The following is a 26,959-nucleotide window of genomic DNA, read 5'->3' as shown; positions in this document are numbered from 1 at the left end:
GCTGACTTTAGAACCCCAAATTAAAGCCATTCTCTTTCCTGCCTTCCAGTCTCTCACTTCTGGCCCCAAGAAGATAGTCGTCTTATTAGCATTTGCTTTGTAGCTGTGCTTACGTTAAAACGTCAAGCAGACCTATTTTCTGAGCTGATGATACATTCTTTTTTTTTTAGTGGAAAAGTATTATTTTATTTTTTAACATTTTTTTATTGTGTCAAATTCCAGTGTAGAGCACAATTTTTCAGTTATACATGAACATACATATATTCATTGCCACATTTTTTTTTCGCTGTGAGCTACCACAAGATCTTGTATATATTTCCCTGTGCTATACAGTATAATCTTGTTTATCTATTCTACATTTTGAAATCCCAGTCTGTCCCTTCCCACCCCCTGCCCCCTAGGTAACCACAAGTTTGTATTCTATGTCTATGAGTCTGTTTCTGTTTTGTATTTATGTTTTGTTGTTGTTGTTTTTTTTTAGATTCCACATATGAGCGATCTCATATGGTATTTTTCTTTCTTTTTCTGGCTTACTTCACTTGGAATGACATTCTCCAGGAACATTCATGTTGCTGCAAATGGCATTATGCTGTCGGTTTTTATGGCTGAATAGTATTCCATTGTATAAATATACCACATCTTCTTTATCCAGTCATCTGTTGATGGACATTTAAGCTGTTTCCACGTCTTGGCTATTGTAAATAGTGCTGCTGTGAACATTAGGGTGCAGGTGTCATTTTGAAGTAGGGTTCCTTCTGGATATATGCCCAGGAGCAGGATTCCTGGGTCATATGAAAGTCTATTCCTAGTCTTTTGAGGAATCGCCATACTGTTTTCCACAGTGGCTGCACCAAACCACATTCCCACCAGCAGTGTAGGAGGGTTCGCTTTTCCAAACCACAGCCTCTCCAGCATTTGTCATTTGTGGACTTTTGAATGATGGCCATTCTGACTGGTGTGAGGTGATACCTCATTGTAGTTTTGATTTGCATTTCTCTGATAATTAGTGATATTGAGCATATTTTCATGTGCCTATTGATCATTTGTATTTCTTCCTTGGAGAACTGCTTGTTTAGGTCTTTTGCCCATTTTTGGATTGGGTTTTTTGTTTTTTTCTAATTAAGTCATACGAGCTGCTTATGTATTCTGGAGATCAAGCCTTTGTCGATTTCATCTGCAAAAATTTTCTCCCATTCCATAGGTTGTTGTTTTGTTTGCTTATGGTTTCCTTTGCTGTGCAGAAGCTTGTTAGTTTCATTAGGTCCCATTTGTTTATTCTTGCTTTTATTTCTATTGCTTGGGCAGACTGTTCTAGGAGAACATTTTTGAGATGTATGAACTGATACTTTCTATAGTAACAGAGAAACACAAAACCCTGGGGTGACAGCCAGCCAGTTTCCTCTAGACGCACACATGTGGTCTTTGGAATAACCACATGGACAGTGGGTAGGTGCTTTTCAAGCCTTTCAACTTTGGGATTCCCAGTAGTGGGAAAACAAGTCATACCTGGTGTGGAAATTTCTTCTGTTGAGTCCAAATTTGCTTCCCACTCTCAGCCATTTTGTGGTCCTTACTCTGCCATTTGAAGTTACACAGACAAGTCTTAAAGCCAGAGTGTGTGAGAACTAGAAGAACTTTTGGGGTAACTGTATTCACATTCTCACTGCACAGCTGCAGCTTCCCTGACAAGCATCAGCCTGGCCTTGTTTACTGTGTTTCCTCCAGGGGTTGATTTATGTGTACGGGACCGCTTTTTCCTCTGGTCTTACCTGCTTATTATTATTTCAGTACGTACACTAAAGTGAATGCATTTAGGCTAAATTCTGCTTCTTTTTTTTGTTGTTCATAGGATTATGTATATCATGTAGTGAGTGCAATCTGTGAATGGACAGTGGCCTTTGGTTTTATTTTCTACTTTTTAACATTCATCCATGATTTCCAGGTAGGTATTTATTCAGGCAAGTGTTATACGTTCCTGATGGTGAGAATCAGTAGAAGTCTATAGAATGCTTCTTGCATTTGAAAAAAAATAAAAGAGCACTATCTTTTTTTTTTTCACTCTTATGTGTTTTAAAAAGTTTGTAAGTATTGTGCAATTTAGTGTATTCCCAAAGGAAAGCATCATGAATAGCTCTCCCAAACAATGAAATGTTCATCTGTCCTCTGCCATTTGATGCTTCTAAGTCGTAGATCCTGGTTATTTTGTGTGTGTGTGTGAGGAGGTCTCATGAGTTCCAAATAACAGGAAGTATGTCTTTTTTTAAAAAAAAATTAAAGTGTGTTGTTCAAAAATGTTCCCAAGGCAGAGAGAAGGTAGGACCTTGTCAGATTTGGCAGCAGGGGAAATCTTACCTTTTGAAACAAGTGAATTATGAGCTCAAAAGTTACAGAAAGCCAAGAAAATTCTTGAGGACCCAGGTTAAGCTCAGTACAAACCACAGTGAGATCACCTCTGAGGGGATGCAAAGCCTTCGGGGGTTTCATTGCTGGCCCTGGAATTGTTTACCTTCTTTAACAGCTCCCCCCCCCCCCTTTTTTTAAAAATAGAATGTCACCCTAAGGATATCCACAGAAATCAATGGTGATGTTTGAAGAAAGAAGAATTCTATCTCACTCAACAGAAGTGGCAAACAATTTCTAGAAGTGGTACAGAGGACAGACAGGGTTTTAAGGTTGCCCTGTGTGGAATTCATCTGCTGCACATCCAGGACTTGAAATTCTTTAAGAATTCCCAATAGTTGTACCATTTCCAAAGGTACGTTTGCCTAGAGAATGTGGAGCATTTATGACATTGTAGCAATGTTTTTATAATTTTCTAAGTAGATACTTTTTTATATTAACAAATCCATTACAGAAAAGATAAGGAATTCCAGAAAATGGAGACCTCTTATTTTTGTACAGATTCTGTTATGTTTTTTCCTTTGTGTGTGAGTAATTTACATAACTACACTAAAAAATGAGGAATTCATTAAAAAGTAAAATCAGGGGATATTCATTTTAAAATTTCGTTTTTAGAGAATGAACTGTATAATTTTTATATCACAAGTGCATGTATCAAATTCAATTTATAATGATCAAGATTTAGTTAATAAACTAACACTAAGATACTATGATTTTTTTAGATGAACTAAGCAAAATGCTTCTATTGAAAGGCCTTAATACCACTATGCATATTAACTCGGTCACCATGAAGACCTCAGTTTTGAAATTCCGCCCCCTATGGGCCTCCCTGCTCACAGAGACCAAGCTTTTACCCTTGCTGCTAATTGGCAGTCTGTAGTTGTGTGATTCAAGGTGGGATGGATTCAGCAAGGCAGGTTAGAAATTAAAAGCCTTATAATGAAGGTGAAATGGAGGTGAGCAACTAATAGGAAAAACCCACTGGATTCCAGATTGCTGCTTTTCTAGAGGAGTGAGGAGGGGAAGTGTGTCTCAGGGAACATCCATGGAAGGCAGGATTATGGGAAGGAGACTTTTGCTTAATACTGAATCTCTGCAAAAGCCACCCTGTGCGAAGCATTACAAATACCACTTATAAAACCATCCTGTATTGTTACTGGCATACCTTGATATACCATCTGACCCAGAGGCTGCCACTCACATCTCGAGTTCATTTTATGCCAGTCAACATGTCGACGGCAGCGCAGGTCTGAGAGAGGAGAAAGGTAAAGGATATAGTTTATTTGCTCCTTCTCTTAATGCCTGTGGCTGGATGTTTGCACACTATATGAAATGTGAAGCAGGTCCTTTGCTCAGCAAGACCTCCACACTCCACTTTTCAATGACAAATGAAAATGACAAATCCCAAATGACAAATGAAAAGCAAGACATTCCAGAGGAAGACATGGGCCTTGAAATGTGAAGGCTTAGGTTTGAAAGCTGAAGAGAAGGAATTCTCCTTCAAGGACCTTCCAGACTATAAACCTGGCCAAGTGGTCTTGTGACTTTGAGGGCACAGGCCAAGGGTGGAGCAGCCCACCTGGACAGCCGTGGAGGGAGGGGTGAAGGGGTGGGGCTCAATAGCGGTCAGCCACCTCTGCAAGGACAAAATGTGTCTCCTCTAAGGGTTCAGCATGAGAGCCTGATACCCACGTCTGGGTTTGCTGTGACTTGTTATAATGCTGTGGCTCCCCATAACACTGGAACTGAAAGCTATGCTAAGCATTCGCTATTCTGGAACGGGGGAGGAATGCCACATACCTTTACCCAGGAACCTGTGGCAGAATGAATCCACGGTTGGGTCTCCTTTGGATCCAACTTTTGTTATCAGCACTTCTCATGATGCCTTGTCATTTTTCATTTCTGCATCTCTCTGGGAGCTCCTTGAGGGCAGAGTCTGTGCCTTAATCTTTAATTTTGTAACTCTGGCATTTACCTCCTGGAACAAAGTAGGTGCTTAATAAATACTCATTGAATGCATGAGTGAAGGAGTGAGCAAATGAAGGAATGGCTGGGGATGGTGGTAGGGTTGCATAATGAGATTTACTCTGGTTTACTGGTTAAGTGATAAACAAATAGTCTGTATCACCTTGTAATGCTGACTGTTTTGCTTTTGTGTGCTGTAAATGTTTTAGTTGTTTGGGCTTCTCCATTCTATGACAACTCTCTTCAACCTGGACAGTTACCACAGAAATTGTTACATGGGCTAGACAAAATGGTATACCTGGCTTGGCAAACTGAGAAGGCCAAAAATCTCTCCAGATGATCACGTTCCGCTGATCCCATGAAACTTCTAAAGCTGGTCTTATCCATATTTTGGTATTATTTCTAATGTCCATGAACTTGCATTTCCTTGGACCTCATGGCTGAAAGAGTAAAATAAAATGAAATATTTATTTTAGTAATTTGTGTCTCTGTTAAATTACAACGTGTCAACGGGGTACTACTGTGAAGTGTAGTTATCTGGGAAAGGATTCTAGCTCCACTTGGACTCTGTAAAGGTATAGTTTAAACCTTATGTTTTCTTAATTCATGTAGCTTTGCATTAGTATAAGATTCTTGAATATTAGTATCAGAAGTTTCACCAGATATCCAACATAAATTTGTTGAAGGAAAAAGGGGCACCTATTGACTCAAGTAACAGAGAAGTCTAGGGGCAGAGAGGCCTTTAGGGATGGCTGGATCCAAAAGTTCCACTAGGACTCCATCTATTCTCTCCTCTCAGCTCTGCCCTTCTCTCTTTTGGCATCATTCTCAGGCAAGCTTTCCCCTAGTGGGAGTGAGATGGCTTCTAGAAGCCCCAGGCTACAGACTGTCCAGTGGAAGGAGAGGACTTCTCAATCATTTCCACAAAAGCCCTCAGGTTGAAACATTGTCTCTGAATTGGCTGGCTTGGGTCACATGCCCATCCTGTAGCCCAGGGAGGTGTGATGCCGTGATTGGTCAGACCAGTGTCTCATGTCCACCTCTGGAGCAGAGAGGGGTCAACACCATCCAGTCTACTGGACTGATGGAGTGCGAAGTTGTTTCTCAGAAGAAAGGGATGGGAAATGGATTTTGGATAGACACAAAGCCGCAGATTCCACTACGGAATCTGTTTCCGCTGACGCAGCAAGTCAGAAAAACCAACCCAATTTGATTCAGAGTAAACTAAATGATACCTGCTGCCAACCTTTTCAGTTAAAAAAAATAGTACATGTAAGCTGTGTAGGTAATAAATGTGCCTTCAGTTAACTTCAAAGTTATGTTTATACTTTTTCCAGCTTCTTGTGTTCTTATTTAACCTCTGTGAAGCTGGTCAGGCAGTTAGTTGTCACATGTTTCAGATGAGGAAACTAAGGTAAAGGAAGAGAGAGGTTCAGCGACCTGTAAGCAGTTTTACTTCTGGATGGCAACAGAGTCCAGTCTGGGACTCTTGTTTTCTTGATTTATAATCAAGTGCCTCTTTTTCTTTTCTTTTCTTTTCCCTTTCCTTTCCTTTTCTTCTTTCTTTCTTTTTCAAACTCTAACAGAGGATTCCACAGAAATTGCGTTTCATAAACCAAATTAAGTACATCAGTGTTGTGCTGTGTTTGGGTTTCCTAACATCCCTTACATGTGGCGTGGTCCCATGTTCCCATTTTTTACTCAGTTGGAGACACACTGGTCTGGTGTTTGGGCCTGGAATGAGGAAGGGGGTGTGGGAGGGAGATAAGTGGTCTCCATTCTCTCCCACTCCCTGATTCTGGCAAGTCTGTAAGCCCAGCCGTCTCCCCACACACATACTCTTGGTCTGGCTCTGAATGTCCCACATTCTCAAGGCCAGAATGTCATGCATCTGCGTCCTGTCTGTTGCACAAGAGAGCAACCACAGCCTCAAGCCCTGGAGGAGAAGCTTCTGACGCTCCTGGGTCGCCCCCAGCAGATTCATTTTCTAAAATGAAGGGCAGCAAGATGCCAAACTCATTTTGGGAGTGGCGGTGACCTCCAAAATCGATGCTTGGAAAATGCAGAAGGGAATACCAGCAGTCTGCGCTGTGGTTTGGGTCAGGGTGCTATGAGATGCCTAGTCAGCCTGCGGCCTAGGCAGTCCCTCAGTGGTGAGCAAAGCCCTCCATCCCCAGAGCCGGCTCCACCTCTGGACTCTTCAGTTACATGAGTCTCTTTCTAACTTTGGTAAACTTGAGCTGGATTTCTGATGCTTGTTCCTGTAAGAGCCTGGCTGATACAAACACCCAGGAGTTCTCCTAACATGCAAATACAGTAAACCATTGTTATCTGGACTCACAGTGCAGGGGTGAAAAGATAATTTCTAGATAAGTGGGAATTCAGCTGTTTCCATTCACAGCCCTGACTCTGAACCATGTATTCTTTTTAAAAATTTGAATCATATATATTGATGTGATTCAAAAATCAGAACAATATAAAAAGGTACTCCGTGAAAGGCCTTTGTATTTTCTTCTACCCACACTTACTCCATTCACCCCTCTTCTTGGAGGTATCCTCTTTTTATGAAAATACAAGCAGAAACACACATTTAAAAATGTTCCCTTTTTAAATTTCTACACCAAATGAAGCATAACTTGCAGACAGTTGTGAGCCCTCCTTTTTTGACTAAGCAATGTATCCTTATCAATACATGGAGAGCGTCTTCCATTTTTCAGTTTGTTCTGTTTTACACCTGTACAGTATTCCATTGTATTGGGTGTGCCACCATTTATTTGACAAATCCCCTATTTGATGAGCAATCCTGTGGTTCCAAACTTAGCGGTTACAAGTGAAGGACCTTGTACATAACAGCACTTCAAACACACGCAAGGAAACCTGTGGGAGAAATCCCCATAGTAAGTATGCTGGGGCGAAAGGGAACTGCATTTGTAATTTGACAAATACTGTTGTTTTGCCTTTGGAACGTTTTTACTTGAGCATTCTGTTGTTGTTGGAAAATCCAACAATTTTACCCTTCCATCTAAACTGAGGATGCTGATTGTAAGTTCACCTTTTCTTGGCAACTCATTCATCACATGGATTCTGCAGTGCATAGTGTGGGACAGAGGCCAGCTGACTGTGTCACTGTTCTACAGACACCCTCTTTGCTCTCCCTTTTATCTAACCTCCTGGGCAGGGAGGGTGAGGCTGTTTGCTCCCCTCTCTGCAGATAGCAGAACTCCACTGTCTTCTGCCTCCTCCCCTCTGACGCCCACTCTCCTTTCCATGGTCAAGAGCATCTCCGTCTCACTTGGGTTTTTCATTGTGATCTTGCACTTTTGTCTCTGCCTCTTCTAACCTTATCCCTTTTCTACACCCACTTTCTCTTTTGGTATCTCTTTGAAGGGTGGCTACTTCACTTACACTTCCTTATCTTCTGAGAATATTTTGCTTTCATAGACATCAGTCATCAACCACAATATTCCCTTTCTCCTTTCTGGTAAACGGGCCCACTACAGAACCAGGGGAAATCCACAGAACTTTTGGCCCCTCCTGGCCTTGTAACTCGGTGATCAGAGTGGAACGACCCAATGAGTTGGGGACAGCAGCAGTGTAGCGGCCAACACAGAGAGAGTTTCTCCAGCTTTGAAACATTTAATAAAAACTTACTTAGAAATAACAGGCTTTAATTTTGCCTGAATGACTGTTTATGTCATTTTAAAAATTAAATTTTTTACAGCAATTTAGGTTCACAGCTGAATTAAGCAGAAAGTACAGAGTTCCCGTATACCCCCAGCTCCCGGACATGCACAGCCTCTCCTACCCACACCCGAGCGCTACGTGAATTATGACTGATGAACCCACACTGGTACATCAGTATCACCCCCAGTCCACTGTATACCTTAGAGTTCATTCTTGGTGTGGTGCACATTCTATTAGTTTTGACAGATGTATAATGGCATGTGTCCACTATTGTAGTATCATACAGAATAGTTTCATTGTCTAAAAATTCCTTTTGTCATTTTGAAAAAGACAACTGAGATTACCTATGGACAGGCAGCATGCAGTTTTTTCAGTACAAGGTATTCAGGAACTTTGCTTAACATTTACCTGCTTAATTTTTTTACCTGCTTGCGTTATCACTCAGGTTCTGTTAACATTGATGAGCATCCAAACATATCAAAGATGTTGTGAGAATGGGAAGTTCCTCATAATTATCCCCATTTTACTACTGAGGAAATTAAGGTGCATGCTGTGAGGCTGTCACCAGGTAGGTACCAAGTGATGGGGCTGGGACCAAACCCAGGGCTGTGACTCCCACAGTCAATCTTTTCCAACAGGGCCATGCGATTATCAACCATTATGATTTGAGTATGAATTAACTTGTCAGCTTTTATAGGATCGTATAATAAAAGGCTCTGAGGAGTGAAATCCCTATACTGGCAAGTTTAGAAAAATGGGTGAAATATCTCTTTTGTTGCTTCAAAGAGTGAGTCCTGGTTGAGCTCTGTGTATGCCAAGACTTGGGGGGCAGGAAGTAGGTACTGGGAATCAGAAGTAGAAACAGAATAGAGAGGGCTTGTGTGCCACACCAGTCTTTGGCAGGAGTTTGAGATCAGCTCTCCCATGGCCATGCATGGCCCATGAGGAGGAACACTGATGGCCAAGGATTCCACTGGGCACTGAGGCTGGGGGTTTTGGGCTGGGGTATTTTCAGTAGGATTAAGGGTCTGGTGGCTGTTAGGACTCAACTCTTAGTATCTTTTGCTTCTGGTTGGTGCATTAAAGTGGACCTGGGGTTAGAAACATCTGCTTTCTACTTGCCAATGGGAAAGTCATGGTGGGAAACAGAGGAGAGACCACTTATGCTGTCCCAGGCTGGGTAACAGAAGTCCTCAGCATTCACACTGATCAGACAAATGGGTTTGGTGTCTGACTTCCAGCAGGTGATGTAGATGTAGAGTTCTCTGAACCTCCTACAGCAGCAGGAAGCAGAGAAAGTCTCAGGGCTCGGAGTCATGGGTTCTAGCTCTCTTACTCATCAGGCTAATATTAGCACAAGTGATAGGAATGCTTGTAAGAAAAAATTCACCTTCTTGAACAGTCCTATTGCTCAGGGTCAGCCCAGAAAAGCAAGTTCCAGGTACCACCCAAGACATCTGATTCAGGGTGAAGAGTGATGTAGCTAGAGTTGGCCAGTGATCTGACAGCTGCTAACATAACCTTTAACACATGTATTAAAATGAATACTGAGCATAGTTCAGTCTGTCAATTCCTCTTAATACTTGAAAAGCCACAGTTTTGTTTGGAAGTTCCCTCAAAAAGCTCTAGTGGGTGAATTCATTCTTCGGCTTGATTGCATTTGGAACCCTGAAGTCAGAGCCACCTTGAAACCGAAACTTGGAAAATCCTGGGTCTCTGACCAAAAGAAGAAAGGTATGTTCTGAGGTTTATTAAATAATTACCCAGTTGTTGACACATTGTAGGGGGAGGAAAAAAGCCGAGGTGTTGGCAAGTATGAATAGAGATTAGTAAGGATCTTGGGTCAGTCATGTGGCTTATAAATGAGGTAGAACATTTTGGTGTTCCCTGACCTTTGGCTCCAACCAGGGGTTGTGTTCTTCTGACTAGACTCAGTTAACTAGGTCTTGGCGTGGTCCATCATTATTTTGATTGTCTGAATAACCACGGTCAGCTGTGATCCAATTAATGCTGAAGATACTCAAAAATAGTTGGCTGTTGGGAGCAGATGCAGCAGTGACTTGGGAGAAAATGGGAAGTGAGAAACAAATTCCAGAATTGTTTGGCCATTTTGATTTCCCATCTGCAGTTGGTGTGAATGGAAGATTAGGGCAGGTTTCCCTAAAAACTGCCCTGAGGCTGACTCAATTCGGAGGCGAGGGAGGGAGAATGTGCTCTCCTTGGTGATACCTTCCATCAGTAGTCCTCAAAACTTTAGCCATTTGCGGGTCTCCTTTACAGTTTCAGTCATGCTCTTACTGCAATTTACTGAATCATTTTCAATCCCTACTTTTTAACTTATCTTTTTATTTTAAAGAGAAACAGCTTCTCCCCCTGCTTTTCCTCCTGGACCGCCTAGTTTGGTGAATGGTGTTACCATTCACTGGGTCACCCAGGGCAGAAACTTGAGTGATATTCCTAAACTGCTCACTCTGCTCCCTACCCCCGCTTCTTGTTCTACTAACTTTATCTCCTATGTTCAGGGTTGAAAGATAATTATCATCCAAACCAGGGCATTTTGGGGATTGAAAAGAACACTATTAATAATTGTACCAGGAGTAAACTGGGTCTGTCTGAATCAAATGGGGACATGTGGTTAAACCATCTATATGGTCTTGAGTCCTCTTCCTCCTCCCCCTTCCACCATCACTACCTTAGTGCAGGCCTTATTTTTTAAATTTATTTGCCTGGACTAGTGCCGTAGCTCACTATTGTTTCCTTGGTTTCAGTCTTGGTCCATTCCAATACATCTTACACACTGCACACACACATTTGATATATCACCCTCTTAAACTCTTTCCATGGTTCCCCATAACTTCAGGATAAATTTCAAATTCCTTAGCATGGCTTAGCTGGCTCTTCATATATCTGGATCTTTTTTTTATCCTTACAGCTTGTGAGCTCATTTATTTATTCATTCATTCAACATTTATTGATAGTTACTCTGGGTTGGCACAATGCTAGGCTCTAGAATGTAACAATAAGATGGGTTTCTGCCTTCAAGGTATTTATAGTAGAGTGGAGAAACAACCAAGGAAACACTATAGTAAAACATGCTACGGTGAAGCACTGCACTCTGATCTCACTAATCAATGTGCAGTCCAGGGACCAGGAAGCTTGACAGAAACACAGAATCTTAGGGCCCCACTGCAGATTCACCAAATCCAAATTCGCATTTTAACAAGATGCTTAGGTGACTGGAGTTAATGTTAGTTTACAAAGCCTGGTTTGTGGGGCCATGATAGTTGAAGCACTTGGTTCAGATCCCCAGGGATGGTTATGCCTGGAGGGAGACTTGGAGGAAGAGATAGAATTTGCTAAATGAAGAAAATGTGGGAAAAGGCGCACATAGTAGAGGGATTCACGTGTGCTGTGGCTCAGAAGCAAGAGAGAATATGCTGTTTGGTGGCAATTACAAATTGTTCAGTATTTTAAGGCACAGGTTTCAGATGGGAGCCTCACCTAACTCAGAGGTACCCTTATTCAAGGAAAAAATGTGATCATTTTCTTTTCTGAGCTCATCTGGAAATGGTGATTTAGAATGAATACTTTAATTCATAGAGACAGCAGAGTAAGGGTGACCAAGAGCTGGAAGGAGAGGAGAATGGAGGGTTATTGTTTAGTAAGTACAGAGTTTCTACTTGGAATGATGAAAAAGTTCAGGATATGAATAGTTGTGATGGTTGTGCAACACTGCAAATGTGCTTGCTTAATGCCACTGAATTGTGCACTTAAAAATGGTGAAAGTGGAAATTTTTATGTTATGTATATTTTATCACAATCTTAAAAAAACAGAATGAGTACTTTGGATTCAAGGAAGACTTGATTTTCAAGTTCTGGCTTTGACAGCCCAGCAAGTCAGATAACTTCTTGGAAATTTAGTGTCTTCATCTGTAACATGGGAATAGCTATGGTACCTGCATCATAGACTTGTCAGGAGGACTCACTGGAGCAACGTCTGTAAAGTACCTGGGAGCTTGCTGAGTTATCCTTATGCCCATGAAAGCTTGAAAAGCATGCTCTTAGCACAGTGCCTAGCACAGCTGGCTCCTGCATCGCAGCTATTCTTCCCCTTCCACTTCCTCTTTGAGGTAGCAGTGTTTTCATCTCTAGCTGCACATTAGAATCACTCAGAGAGCTTTGTAAAACTCTATTGCCCAGAACAATTATTTCAGGAAATGGAGCAGAAGCATCATTATTCAAGGTGATTCCAATGTGTAGGCAAGGCTGAGAAACTCTGTGCTATAGCAGTGGTTCACAAACTTTAGTGTTATTGGAATCACCTGGAGGGCTCAGTAAACCCATTCCTGGGCTACCCCAAACCCTTGAGTTTCAAGTTTAGTAGATACAGAATAGCCCTTCACTTTATTCCATTGTCTATCTGGTGGCCCTTTCCTTTTTGTTTGCAGTCTGTGTTATTCTACCTACTACCTAATGTCTTCCAGACCCATTACTCAACTGAAGTTTTTCTTGAAAACACTTGCCAGTAGCCTTCTTCATGCCAGTGGTCTCAATATTCTCCATCCTGGCTTTAGACACAATTTACCATGTCTCAATATTCTCCTCCTCTGAATTCAGAGCCACTACTCTCAGGAGTGTTTTCCTTCTTTCTCTTTCCTTCTCCCTTAGAAGCAGGAATTTCCATGTGGGACTCCCATGACCATATTCTGGGGTTCCTATATTTATCCCTTAAAAAGAGCACAGTCTTAGAAGTGAGACAGACATGGGTTCATATCTTATACTTGGGCAATTCATTCAAACTCTGAGCCTCTTCCTCCTCACTGGTGAGTCATGGGTGATGGTAACAGTGCCCTATAGATAATATATCCCTGACATGTAACAACCAACCATTAGCTATTACAGTGTTTCACCTGTAAGAAAATGGTAAAATCTTGACCTTGTAGAGAACTCCAGTAGTGGTGGGACTAACCCACGGGATGCAGAGGGCAGAGCCAGGGATATAAAAAATGCAGTGTGGAGGAATAAAGATAGGATTTACCAAGGGACACAGAGATGGGCCCAACCAAGGATTTTCCAGGAGGCCTGGGCAGATAGGGAGGTGAGAGGTGGGTGATAGATGGGATCTGACAAAAGGAACTGACCAAGAGATTCCCTGTGACTATATTAAAATATGAGACTATGGTCTGGTCCACGCACAGGGAGGGTGTTGTTAATCATGCTAGGATGGGCTATGGAATGGCCCCAGAGGACACTCACAAGGGGATTTCAACCCCATCAGTGTGGAATTCCGTCCCTTTGGCAAGAAGCAAAGTGATAAAAAACCTGTTACAGTTTGCACCATTTATTATAGTCATGTGCAAAACATGACCGCGGGGCGTTACACAGAGCTCTCGTTACAAGAGGAGGTCTCTGAGTTCTGTTTCCCGTCTATGATGTTATTCAGCAGGGTGGCTCACATGTTGAAATCTGAAACTCCTTGGGTGAAGAATCCCTCTGCAGGCTGTACCAGATGTTGCTTGTGTAGCTCCCCAAGCCCAGAAAGATGAGTTAATCCTTGAAGGAAATTATTCTGAACTTGCATCAAACTCAGAGGCTTTGATCCAACAGATCATGGCAATAAAACACAAGGCTATCTGAAGAGCTGTGGGTGGTAGTCCTGTCTCTGAGAAAGGAACAGGGCCACTGGCTGACGGCTGCATTCCAGAACTCCAGATGCAGAGAGCCAGGAGCAGAGGGCTGCACTTAGTGTGATATTGTGAAAATCCTGCACTTTAAACACACGTAGTCATAAACAAAAACTTCCTCACCCTTTAAAGACCTTGCAGAAGTATCTATCACCATTTCCAAGATGCTTCCCTTGAATGTTCCAGGCCTCACTGACCCCATTTACTTTCTCTTACCCTCATCATCCATAGCACAGAGCTTGCCACTTGATTATTTTCCAAATATATAGTCTAATTTCTCCAGTTATATGGTAAGTTCCTAGAGGTCGTACACAAGGATATTTTATATTTCTTTGTATCTGGATGCCTAGCACTCTTTTTTTTTTTTTTTTTTTTTTTTTTTTTTTTAAGTGCCAAGCACTCTTAAGAGGCATCATGGTCATCATTTCATTCCTAGAATCTAGCATAGTACCTGGCACATAGATGATATTCAGTAAGCAAATAGGTACTTATTAAACAAATGAAATTGTTGGTTGACCTAAGTTGAGTTGACATAAAAAAAAATAAATAAGGGAAGGTATAATCGGTACCTCTTGTTTTGTTTGCCCAGCACCTCACTTCCCTTCTTCCAGAAGTTTCCTCTTTTCTTCTTTGTGGTTCATCTTTGTGGTTCCCACAGGAGCTGCCATGTTGTTTCATGACTCTCTAGAATTTACCTGACTTGAACTGCTTCAGTGAGTCCTTCCCAGGGATTTTTAAACTTGGAACCAGAGAGAATGTTAAGATAATTTCTTTCTAGTGCCCAGAGGTATGTAGATATACTGGTACATTTGCGAGCTAATGGCCCCCATGTTTTTCACCCCATAGAGAAAGCTGATGGCTAGCTAGAACCAAGAATGAAACTAACAGAGCAAAGGCACAGAGACAAGAAGAATAAAAGAGAATCCTGCTGGTCTTCATGTTCTGTGTTTCAGTTGCTGCTATGCCCCAGGCACATTCCTGTCTTTGGGTTTCACAGACATCGTATTATCCCTTATAATAACCCCCTCTTTTGCTTAAATGAGTTTGAGTTAGGTCTCTGTCACTTGTAACCACACAAGTCCCAACTAATAAAGAATTGCTTGCTTTGTGGTAGACACTCCAAAAAAAAGAATGGATGAATAAAATCTCATTACACCTCATTATGAAGTTTTGCAAAACTTTGAATTTGAATTTTTCAAAACTTCCTATTCTTATTTGTGGTTTTAATAAATACCTCTTTGATATCCCTCCCAGAGCAAGCACAGTTCTGTATAGAGAGGAGGCACATGGTTTAGACGGAAGCTACAGTTTCTGGTAGGTTGATTCTTCACTTTTCATTTTCAGTGACTTTTTATCCATGTGTGCCTTTGTTGAGAATCAGATGCGTTGGGCTGCAATACCATATGTACATGATGGAAGGCATTTGTAAGGACTTTTAAGTACATATAGAGTGAGGGGCACTGAACAGCAGCCACGGACTCAACATGAAAGGATGGTCTTCATGAACAAGGGTGATGGAAAAGGGCTTTAAATAGGTCCATGGTAGACAATATGCTAGAGACTTACCACATTTTCTGAACTTCAAATCCAGGCACATGGCCCAGTACATAAGAAGGAATTTGTGGGAATAATTGGACAGCTTATTTGATGTTGGGTCACCAACTCAGCATCTCTGGTTGCCATACTTGTAGAGCTAATCTTTAGCATCAAACTCTTCTCTAGACGGGCTGGTCTACTTATTGCCACCCAAATAGGCCACATGGACTTTATCAATGACACATTTGCTTACAAAATTCTTGGTGCCAGATATGCCTCTCCTTTCCTTACTCCAACTCCTTCTATTCATATCAGACCCATCCTCCAGGTCCAGCTATCTTATCTCCTCTAGATATGACTGTTCTATCTAATCTGTCACATCTGACATTTCATCATTCATTCTAAGAATGGTAAATATGTGTCATCTAATCTTATATCCACACTCCCCAGTCCCATGAAAAAAATCACTAATTAATACTGGTGCATTTTCCCTCCAAGGTTGGCAAGAACTTCAGAATTCTTCTCAACATAGCACTTGAGGCAGCCACTAAAGGCTCACTGGAGTCAGCAAATGATGTTAAGCCTGGTTGCTATCCCTGTTCCATTCCCTTATATTATTTGAAGTTTCTGAGGGTGCATGTCTTCTATCTCTGACTGGGCTGTTAAATTCTTGAGGGCAGGGATAATATTAATAACAGTAATAATTATGAGGACTATAATAATAGCAGCAAATATTTATCAAATACCTACATTTTACATGTATAGTTGGTCCTCCGTATCTGGGCTCTGCATCTGCAGACCCAACCAGCCACAGATTTCAATCTGCTTGGTTGAATCTGCATGGATGTGGAACCCTGGGTATGGAGTGTTGACTGTACTAGCTATTTATATAAAGGACTTGAGCATCCTCAGATTTTGTTATCTGTTGGGGATGGGGTAGGGATGGTGGAACTATCACGTGAATACCAAGACTATTTTCTAATTTAATTCTCAACACAATCATGTTGAGAAAGGATTAGTATTATACGCATTTTATAGGTAAGAATTCTGAGTCTTTTGTTTATTTTTAAATTGATTTCTTAAAATAAAAATTATATATATTTAAGGTATACAACATGGTGATTTGATATACATATATGTAGTGAAATAATTTCTACATTTAAGCTAATTAATATATCTTCTCTCATAGTTACTATTTTTTGTTGTTGTGGTGAGGGCACCTAAAACCTATCTCTTAGCAAATTTCCAGTAATCATTATGATATTCTTAACTACACCATGCTATATATCAGACCTCTAGACTTACTCATTTTACATAACTGTCACTTTGTATCCTTTGACTAACATCTCCCCATTTCCCCCACCTTCCCACCCTTGGTAACCACTATTCTATTCTTTACTTCTATGTATTTAGCTTTTTTAGATTCCACATATAAGTGTGGCTTATTTCAGTTAGCATAATGTCTTCTAGGTTTATTCATGTTGTTGTAAATGCAAGATCTTTTTTTAAGCTGAATAATATTTCATTGTATATATACACCATTATTTCTTAATCTGTTCATCTATTGATGAACACTTAAATTGCTTCTATACCTTGAGTCTTAAAGATGCAAAGTAACTTGTCCAAATATACACAGCCAGAATGTGGCAGAACCAGAACTTGACCTTTAAACCTTTGCTTGTAACCAATATGGTATATCATCTTGTATCATCCAACTAGCATGAAGCCATGTGCATAGTAAGTATTTGTTGAATACAGGTTTTTAATAAAACAATGAAGTTCCTCACAAGAGACAGCGAAAATACCAGAAGCAAATTTTATTCCCCAAAGAGCTGGGGCGTACTTGAAAGGGGTTGACTTCACTTTCCCAATGTCCTTGACTGAAAGCAATGTCATTTCCCATTCCACAAATAAACACATGTTACGGAGACAGAAATACTAAGGATCAAGTCTGGGGTGGGCACTCTAGTGAAGCAGCAGCTCTGGGAGCGTTGGAGCCTCCTAACAGATCTTCACAGTGGCTCTACCGCCACCCAGTCACTGACACCTCCCTGGGAATCACTTTCCAAATTTGTAGTATGATTCATTTGAACTCAATTAGCACTTTTCCAAGTTTATTCCCTGGAACACTGGCCCTATAAGAAATTCATATAAAAAAGTGGTTCTGTTGTCAAGTGCTATGGGGGAATTGCATTTCTCCTTGGGAGACACACAATCCATATTAAAGGATCTGAGAAGGCCAGCAGGAAAGAACTGGGTTATCTAATTTTAGTTATTATTTACTTAACCCACCATTTCCTAACCCTCTTTGGTTTCACATAATAATTGCTAAGATCTCTCAGAACTAATATGCACACTTAGGTAAAAAAACCAATGGCTAAATATTTTCCAAAGATCCTAACATTCTCTAAGTTTCAGAAATAACGATGTAACTTGACTATAAACTGCCCCTCAGTGAATTATAAGGTGGAATCACAGTTTCAAATTTCTGAAATTGGTCAGAAAAGTTTAGAGGGTGTCAAGATGACTTACCCAGGTTTAGCCATTCATGCTGCCCTGTGAGTTTCCTGAAACGGACAACAGGGGGCAATAGTGGACTGCAGGAACTGCCACCCCTCTGCATACAGCAAGAAAGAGCAATGGAAGTTGTAGCAACCAGAGCTGTTCCTTTCTCAGCTGAATGGAAAGCTACTGAGAGCCAACTCCTCTCTCTTTTAGGTTTCTCTCTCTCCTTCGGAGGAAAAAATTGAGATTGAATCAGGATAGATAGCATTGTACGTTTGCCCTTTACCTTTATGGACAGAAAATCATAGGAAGCAACTCTTCAACTGCTTGTTGTTAACTCTATTCACTTCGGGCAACTACATTTTACAGTGGAAGTTCTTATTGGACTAAATGTAGAGCCTGTGAGTTGAAAAAGAAATTCTTCCCTTCATCAATGTTCTCATTTTAAAGTGAAAAAAAATTTTTGTACAGGTCAAGAAACAAACAAACTTCATTAGGATATAAAAAATTCTTTTAAATTAATTTTCTTCCTCTAACTTTGGCTGTAAGACTTACACAGTAGGACTTTTTAATGATGTGGCAGGCTACAAGACACTTGGAGGCAAAGGGATATACACAACTTTTAACTTTTTCTGACTTATCCCCTCTTTCTCATTTTCTTGTGAAATAGAATAAAACAGGCAGGCCTCCCTATCTAAGTTAAACGCATGAGATTAGAGTGACTGGTTCTAAGTTGATATTGTCATTTTTCACAACATCCTCCCTCACTGTTAACTACCCCCTCCCTCCCATGCTGTCCCTACACAGAGCCTCCCATTTAGGAGAGGAGATTTACCTAGACTTAAACAATTTTTTCTTTAAGAGAAAGTGCAAACAAGATTCAGGAGTATATCCCACAAAAAGTGATAGAGGACAGAGAAATCACTTTCCATTGATAGAAATCCTCTATATTCTGTCTCCAAGGAACTTTGAATTTGGAGAGTCTTCAGCCCTCACCTAATCTCATCCTTTCTTTGTGTGCACAAGGGAACCTGAGTGGCCAGGCCACACAGGGAGGTATGTCACCCTGGCCCCTGCCAAGCTTCTTCCTATTCCCTTGGGCTGGACTCCAGTCCCAAGCCCTTAGGTTTCAGGCACTCATCTCTGCAGGCAGCAAGGTGCACAAGCAATGGCTACATCCCTCCCTGATTCTAATACACTGGGTGGAGCATCTTGTTTTTGACAATCCCATTCTTGTACTGATGAGGACAGTAGAGAAAATGGAAGGTGGAGGGGGCTGCTGGGCCAGCAGGCAAAGCTGAAATCATTTGCCTGCTTTCTGATCCATCTCTACCAGTCACCTTTCTCACAGAGTAAGGCTGGGAAGAGCTAGGAAGCTAGAAATTAAGCAGTTGAAGCTCTTCAGAAAGTTTCCAGTGCCTAAGAATTCTAGGAAGTCTGAACCAGAGAGTCACAGAACAGGAAAAGATTAATGAGTAAAGGATGAAAGGATGTGTGAACAATTTTTTTCCTATACTTTCTTTGCACATATAACCACATTTGCGTCTGCCTTTCACAATCATTAATTAGAGTGAGCAAGTTCTTCCCAGCATCTAACTTAAATCCCCCCAGATGCAGTGGGAACCACCTGCTCTGCCCTCAAGGAACATGGAAAATGGCTACAACATTCTAGTGAGCAGCAGCTTCCCAGTCCTGGTTCCAAACTGCTTCTGTTCAAAGAATTGCCAATTCAAAACACATGCGCTATTATGAAGCCTCGCTCCCACCGTAGATGTTTAACTCTGGGCCCTTTTTAGGATGAGCCCAAAATGTCACTCAGAATCAGCCCCTGTTACCCAGACTGCAATCAAGATGGATCAAGGCTTTTCTTCCACCCCCATTCCTGAGCTGAGCCCTGATCAAGTCCCTTTTTTCAAAGTATATTCTAGAGCTAACATTTTATGGGATCAAATACACAGCCTATTCACATTTGAGTTGTCAGTGACCAGAAAACAAAATTCCTTACATGGGGAATTTGGGCATCCTTTTTGATTCTTTACAAATAGAAAAATCTAGCCTGGGAATCCCTTTCCCCCAAAATGTATATGCACTGGGCATCTAAAAAAAGAGAGTTCATAGCAGTACAACAACTTGCATTCAAGAGCATGTGTAGTTTTTCAGAAAATGTAGGGAATTTGGAAGTAAAAGACCTGGGTATGATTCCTAAAACAGCGCCTTACTAGCTATGTGATTTGGGGCATGTTAACTTAACGTCCCTAAGCTTGCATTTTCTTCTCTGTGGAATGCAAGTAAGAATACATAACTCATACATACATAATACATAGTTCAAGTATAACTGCTGAAAAGATTCCATAAAAATTTAAAAGATATAATTATTAGCACTATTGCTAGCCCTGCAGCACTTAAAATGCCTACCTCTGATTTGAGAGAATAACCTTCAGTCTGGCTCCTTTGGGGCACACTTTTATTCTGGGTATTTACTATGTGCCAGGCCTCACATGTTTTAAGCTTCACGTATATTAGCTCATTCCTAACAACAATCCTCGAAGGCAGATGCTGTCTTTAGCATTCACGTTTTATAACTGAGGCAAAGAAGTGAAGCAAATTACCTGTGGCTATGAGCTAATAACTGATTGAGCCTAGGCAGTCTGTTTCCAGAATCCATTCTCCTGAGCACTGTATCAGTTAAGACTCACTTTGGAGGTGAGAAATAGAAACTTAAAATAACACTGGCTTAAACTAGATAAAAGCTTTTTTTCTCTTTTATGTAAAAGTCCAGAGGTTGATAGTTCAATACTAAACCAGAGGCTTGGCTCCATATGGTGCTCAGGACTGCTTCTCTCTTCCAGTACACCTAATTTATAGTCATTCCCCAAATCCAAAATACATGCTAGAGCTTCAGTTGTTACATCTGCTTTCCAAGAAGCAGGATGGAGGAAGGCACAGGATAGAAAAGGAATAAAACACATGCCAGTTGTTTACTGTGGACTGTTCCTGCAGCCATATGACATTTCTGCTTACATCCATTGATCATATTAGCAAGAAAGCTGGGAAATGTAGTTATTATTCTGGAGGTAGTCAAGGGCTACTGGCTGGGTGGAGGAGTGGGAGATGAAGCTGGAGAGGTGGGCAGAGGCTGGGTGATGAAAACTTAACAAGATCCTACAGCTCACCACCCTAATCTCTGGATTCATTTCCCATTTCAGGGCTGTTCCTTGGAAGCCACTAGTTATGCATGGCCATTGACTGGCCCTCTGAAGCTTTGTAACAGGTACTCTCAAAATGCAATGCGGGTATCCACCTTGCTGATGGACCTGAGGCTGGTTCCAGTCTAAGACCCACTGGCTCATTAAGTTAAAACGGGGGTGGTGGCTTCTGATTCATGTCTCCAGAAAGTCCAGAAAGATGAGGTGGGGTGGAAGGACACTAGGACAGACTACAGGCTCTGAGTGGCATTTGGCTGGCTTCTCTGAACCTCCAGAGAGAGGCTGGATGCCACACACTGGAAAGAAACCTCATGGTTTCCAAAGACCTTTCCCATATCCTTTATCTTGGAACACACAGTAAGACTATGGTAGGGGTTTCTCTGCTCCCTATTTTGCCAATGAGGTAAAGGAAGTCAGAATCCCCCTGTGATATTCAGTAGGATGAGATGAGGTCTTAGAATCTGTCTTTTCACAAGAATGCCAGGTGACTCTTAGGTTCAAATAACTCTGAGAAACACCATGCTCATGGTGCTGAGTGATAATAGGGGGGTTACATCTAGGGAGGGTTGCAGATGAATCAGGAGACCATAAGTTCCATGATGACTTTCAGGTGTGTCTTTCAACATTCATGCTGTATCTCTACCCGGTATATTGTAGGGACTGAAATATTTGATGGAAAAATGAATGCAGACAAGTTTAGGTATCTAGCCTTCTTGAATACGACTTCCTCTAGTGCCATGGAGTAATCCTAGAATGAGCTCACAGTTTTATATGCTTGGTGCTGACAAGGTAGGAAATACATACTATTAAAACACCCATTTTAGAGACAAACTGAAGTCAAATGACTTGCCCAAGTTTACGCAGATAGTAAGCACTAGAACCAGGATTCAAACTCAGGCTCTTAAATATATTCTCTTGTTTCTCTCATAGAGAATAACTATTCCATGTCAGTAGATTTACTACAGCTCAGATCATTCCCCATGAAACAGAGAAAGTCTGTTCTGTAGATATTTAATATAACAGTTAACTTAATACACAGATGTGAGTCCTGTCACTCAACACCAGTGTTATAGAAAAGTTCCACTCTGCCTCACAGCCTATTTTCTCATATTGAAGTGCCAAACTAGATTGGTGGAGAGGAATGTATATTGACCTTGAACGTTTACTTTACTCATGAGCACACATCTGTTTTTGTTAATGGGGATGAGGGCAATCAGAGTGAGCTTTCAGAAGCAGACATTCTTGAAGCGGAATTCTCTCCCAGCCTGTAAAGTTTTATCATCCCTCAGGTTGGAGAGCAGGTTGTCAGTTTAAACAGTGGCCTGTTGAACCCAGAAGCTTCTGGTCTCTTCTGTTCTTTCAAAAGAGGCCTTGTTTCTTTAGGGCCCTTAGCTGAAGTTGAATCTTAAATTAAGGAGATGTGCGATTTTGTGGAGTAACTACATCAAAAGAACCCCAAGCAGACTTGGAAGAGTAAAACAGCTCTGTGCGGGTCCCATCTAAAAACTCTCTTTTCCAGGAACAAATTCAAAGTACAGGAGCTGACCTCTTTTCTGATCTGCCTTCTCAGGGACCCTCCTGCACTTCCTCTATTTTGCCCACTCTTATATCCACTGCCCCAGCTCTAGCATGTGTAGTGGAGGGGAGGTTGCCCACATTGGAAATGGTTTCCATTTCCTTCTTCTGCTGACATTCCTTGGTAGAAGATATAACACACAGATTGCACAGGCAAATGTTGTAATATGTTTGGCTTTATCAGCCTTCGTGTATTTTCTTGCAAGTTCTCCATTTATCTTAGATGCAGGGCAGCTGGCCCTTGCACTGACTGACCCCTATAACACGGTGCATAGGCTGATGGGTAGGCAGTTAATGGGTTTCATGAGGACTCGGCTTTCTCCTCAGCTACAGTACATGAAAGAAGAGCTAAAGCTAGGACTATATGCTCCTTGGAGTAAGCAACTGTGACTGGCGTTTTGGGACCCACCTCACCACCCCAAGTGATGAGAAAGGTTGTTGATTTGTTGACTGACTGCAGCTATATCCCCTGACATTTGGTAGAAAGTGAAGCTTTTTCAAAGAGCAGTGTATCAAAGAATAGTGGAGGTGGGACATGTGAATACAGGGGGTCTCGGTAGTAAGTCTGTACATCAAACAGTATTCGTAGACTGATTTTGTATTTTCTAACTCTATAAAAATGTGATTTTTTTCCCCTTGGTTACAGAAGAACTATGATGACTTATGGTTCAATACTTCCATATCTGGTTTCTTAGACTTTTGACATTTATATCATGATCCTAACAGTTACACTGTTTTTCTTCTGAGATATCTGCTCATTCCATTGGGAAAAGCATTTTACAATACATGCAAACTCTGGTCATCTCATCCCCCTCCCTTCACATCCCATCCCTCTTCCTTCACCTCCCCATCCCCCCCACGCCACACTTAAGCTTTCCCAAATTATAACTCTGCCAAATCAGGGGAACTAGAGGTCTGCATCTTGCCTTCCTGTGGTTCTGACAGAACATGATATTGGGCAAACAATAGGTGGTTAAAGCCTTGAGCAGGAGGGGACTCTAATGCCTGTGAGGTAGATGGACCTGAATAAGGGATGTCTAAGTGTGAGAACTTGACACTACTTTCTGTGGGAACCCAGATGGCCTTACCCCTTCCTGAAGTTTCCCCTGCATAAGCTTGGAGGGAGACGAGGCATCAGAACAGAGCCCCTTCCCTTTAAGCTGCCCATGTAGCACTCCAGTTCTCCACCACCCGAGAGAGGGGAAGGTAACAGGGAAAGCTATCCGGTATTGAACTTCTTGCCAATTTTGTCCTGTGGAGCACTCAGGCTGGATTTAATTTAATATAGAAAAATAAGGAAATACTATCATATGCACTTTGAGTGTTGCAAGCACACAGGCACACATCCTAGAAGAGTGTTAACAGTGGGATTGCAGGTAATTTTTATTTTCTTCTTTCCTCTCTATATTTTCCAAATATAATGAGTTTGTATTATCATGGCAGAATATATTATTTTTTTCAATCATTACCCACCCACTCCCTGTCCATGGTCAGGTGATTTACTGTGTCTCTGATAGGAGAATTTTATGGGCTTACCTCATTGGATTTGGCCAATGTGACATGCTTTGGCCAAAGAAATGTGAATAAATATGGCACTCACCATGCTGAAGCAGAGGTTTACGATTCATCTTGAGTTTTGGTTCTCTTGCACTTTTCCAGACATGTCCCAAGTCAAAGCTGCTCTTTCAACATGGCTCCTGAAATGAGAAGAAAGAGCAAAGCCCAAGGTATGAGATAATAGAAAATATATATTTTCTTTGCTCCCATTCCTAGCCCAGAACTCCTAGAACCCTTGTAATTCCCTAAGAGATAAAAGCACTAGGAGAATCTTTTGTTCTAATATTTGGTCTTTGACCTAGCTAGGTTCCTGACACCGAGATCCTAAATCCCTTGGAATTTCCTGGGTGATAGTAGTGTTTTTTGTTCTAATGAGGTGACTCTTGGTTGAGTGGCTGGTCACCAGAAAGACCAAGCCATGACTGGAAGCTTGGAATTTTCAACCCCTCCTCCCATTCTCTGGAGAAGGGAGAGAGGCTGAGAATGGAGTTAGTGATGCATCATGTCTATTTGAGGAAGCCTCCATAAATATCCCCAAAATACAGGGTTTAGAGAGCTTCTGAGTTGGTGAACACATGGAGGTGCTGGAAGAGTAGCACCCAGAGAGGGCATACAAACTCCAAGCCCCTTCCCCAGATCTTGCCCTAGGCATCTTTTCTTTTTGGATGTTCCCTCTGTTATCATATCCTTTAATAATAAACTGATAAAGTTAGGGAACTGTTTTCCTGAGTTCTGTGAGTTGCTCTAGCAAATTAATCAATCCCAAAAGGGGGATGGTAGGAATACTTGATCTACGGATAATTGGTCAGCAGCACAAGTGACAACCTGGACTTTTGACTGGCATCTTATGTGGTGCGGGGAGGGGTTTTCTTGTGGGACTGAGCCCTTAACCCATAGGATCTGACACTATTTCCAGGAAGATAGTGTCTGAATTGAGTTGAATTATAGGATATCTAGCTGGTGTCGCAGAATTGCTTGTTGTGGGAACACGCCCACCTCCCACATCTGGTGTCAAAAGTGTTGTGAGTATGGTTGTGGTGTGAAGGTAAGTGGGAGACATACAGGAGGAGGAGTGAGTTTTTCTTACTCACAGGGCCTGGTGAAAGCCATGGCCCACTTCAGCCTCTAGAGAGCATGAGGGAAAAAAAACTATTGTAACAGGTCACTGAGATTTGGGGGGGTTTGTTAACACAGCAAACCTCACTAAGAAAATCTGCCCCCACCTTTTTTTCTTTTTTATTGAAGTGTAGTTGATTTGGAATGTTGTGTTAGTTTCTGGTGTACAGCATGGTGATTCAGTTATATATTTTTTTTTTCATATTTTTTTCATTATAGGTTATTACAAGCTATTGACTATATTTCCCCATGTTAAACAGTAGGACCTTGTTGTTAGGTTTGTTTCTTATTCAACTTGTAGTGCTTAAAAACATTTTAATTGAACAAATGTGTTACATGAGACCTCAGTGGGATTATTATGTGAAAATATATTAACTTGAATATCTGTGGAGGTTTTCTACTCAGTAGTTCCTCTAGAGTCACACTAACTTTTTTTATTCACATAAGCACTTACCTTACTAATTTAATTAATTGCTAAACATAGTCATCATCTCCTTTTACTCTACCAGACATAGGACTTAAGCTGAGGACCTTTAAAAAAATAGACCCGTAACTATGCCTTGCCCTAGGGAAGATGTAAACTAGAAAAACAAGCTATTTGGATGGTCTCTGTTGGGCTAGTTCTTTGTCTCTCTTCTGCCCCTGCTGCTTCCCCGATGCAGACATTGTCCCCCACCGAAACAAGGAAAAGTGGGCACATTTAACTTATAGAGTATAAAAAAGAAAACTATTAAGTGTTGGGACCAGCCCACTTCTTCCAGTACATCCACGTAGGTAAGAGTAAAGGTCAGATGAGTACAGCCCTTCACATACATCCCCGTGGGGGATGAAAATCTCCCTTTTAATGTTACAAAAATACCTAAAAATATCGCCATCTGTGACTCATAAGTCACCAAACTTGAAGTCCTGCCCATAACGGATACTGCTTTCTTCTTATTCCCACACCATTCTCTTTCCCTCCTCCCCTTTCAATGACAAGATAGAATACTACAAAAGCAGGTCGTCCTGGGGTAAACCAGTTCACAGACCCAAAGGCTACCCCAGTCCTCTTATAATGGCCATGTCTCCTTTAACGGGGATGTACCAGGGTTGTCACATCTTTGGACCTGCAGACAGGTAAAAAAAAGCTCATCTCTTCCTCAGTAATAAATATTTTAGCACTGGTACAGAGTATGGCCATGATTTGGAAGTCACCAACCAACACTGAATCCTTGTCATTCCAAATTAAAATAGACTTGTTTCATTCAAAACCTGGTTGGGATGTTCATAAACCACATATAGAGGGTTTGATTATTTACAGACAACATACTCATTTATTCAAAGAAAATGTGGCTTTCTCAGTTTTCTATAAATTACCTAGTCTTCTTTATGAGCCCCATCCTGCTGAGTAACAAGGAAACTTATGTTGATGTCTCAGTATCCCCTCCCTATCTTCTCCTCCAGATTGCCTGGAAGTAACAAGGGTTTGCTTATTGCATCACTGTGGAGGCGGGCAGGTGGAAACTCAGGTCCTATGCTTCTCCTTGGATCTTCACTGTCTTTGAAGAGTGATTTCCCTGTGTACCTGGTCACTCCTCACTCTACTAGTACCTTCTGCAGACATCTGCGGCTAGAATACTCCAAGTCTGCTGTTTCTCAGCTTATTGGGCCTGGAGTCCTTCTACTTAATTTGCCTCATCTCAGCTCTCTGGGTTGAAGTATGACTGGGATTTCCACTTGGTTCCCAGCTTA

General features: G+C 41.4%; 1 protein-coding gene and 1 long non-coding RNA gene across 4 annotated transcripts in view; one reads left to right on the top strand and one right to left on the bottom strand.

The window, feature by feature from the left end:
• The window catches only part of LOC106729804, a 69,614-nt gene that overhangs the window by 26,855 nt on the left and 15,800 nt on the right, over nucleotides 1-26,959 (bottom strand). The window contains exons 2-5 of the long non-coding RNA XR_004324689.1: nucleotides 24,156-24,252; nucleotides 4,664-4,805; nucleotides 4,201-4,378; nucleotides 3,566-3,649 (exon numbers count right to left, since the gene is read on the bottom strand). This is a non-coding gene — a long non-coding RNA (uncharacterized LOC106729804). The remainder of the gene's footprint in view (nucleotides 1-3,565; nucleotides 3,650-4,200; nucleotides 4,379-4,663; nucleotides 4,806-24,155; nucleotides 24,253-26,959) is intronic.
• DRAM1 (DNA damage regulated autophagy modulator 1) overlaps nucleotides 1-26,959 on the top strand; it is a 69,819-nt gene that overhangs the window by 29,947 nt on the left and 12,913 nt on the right. The window contains exons 6-7 of one of the 3 annotated variants that reach the window (XM_006186048.2): nucleotides 1,850-1,942; nucleotides 2,548-4,844. The exons of 1 other annotated variant lie outside the window; for it this stretch is intronic. In XM_006186048.2, coding sequence (XP_006186110.1) covers nucleotides 1,850-1,942; nucleotides 2,548-2,592 — 138 coding nt within the window. In that variant the 3' untranslated portion in view covers nucleotides 2,593-4,844. Of the gene's footprint in view, nucleotides 1-1,849; nucleotides 1,943-2,547; nucleotides 4,845-24,214; nucleotides 24,358-26,959 lie in introns of those variants that run through there. One more of the 3 variants, XM_032493497.1, reaches the window with a different exon arrangement.

The sequence above is a fragment of the Camelus ferus genome, chromosome 12 (assembly GCF_009834535.1).
Source record: "Camelus ferus isolate YT-003-E chromosome 12, BCGSAC_Cfer_1.0, whole genome shotgun sequence".
Lineage (NCBI taxonomy): Eukaryota > Metazoa > Chordata > Mammalia > Artiodactyla > Camelidae > Camelus > Camelus ferus.
This window is presented reverse-complemented; position numbering and strand designations above follow the sequence as displayed.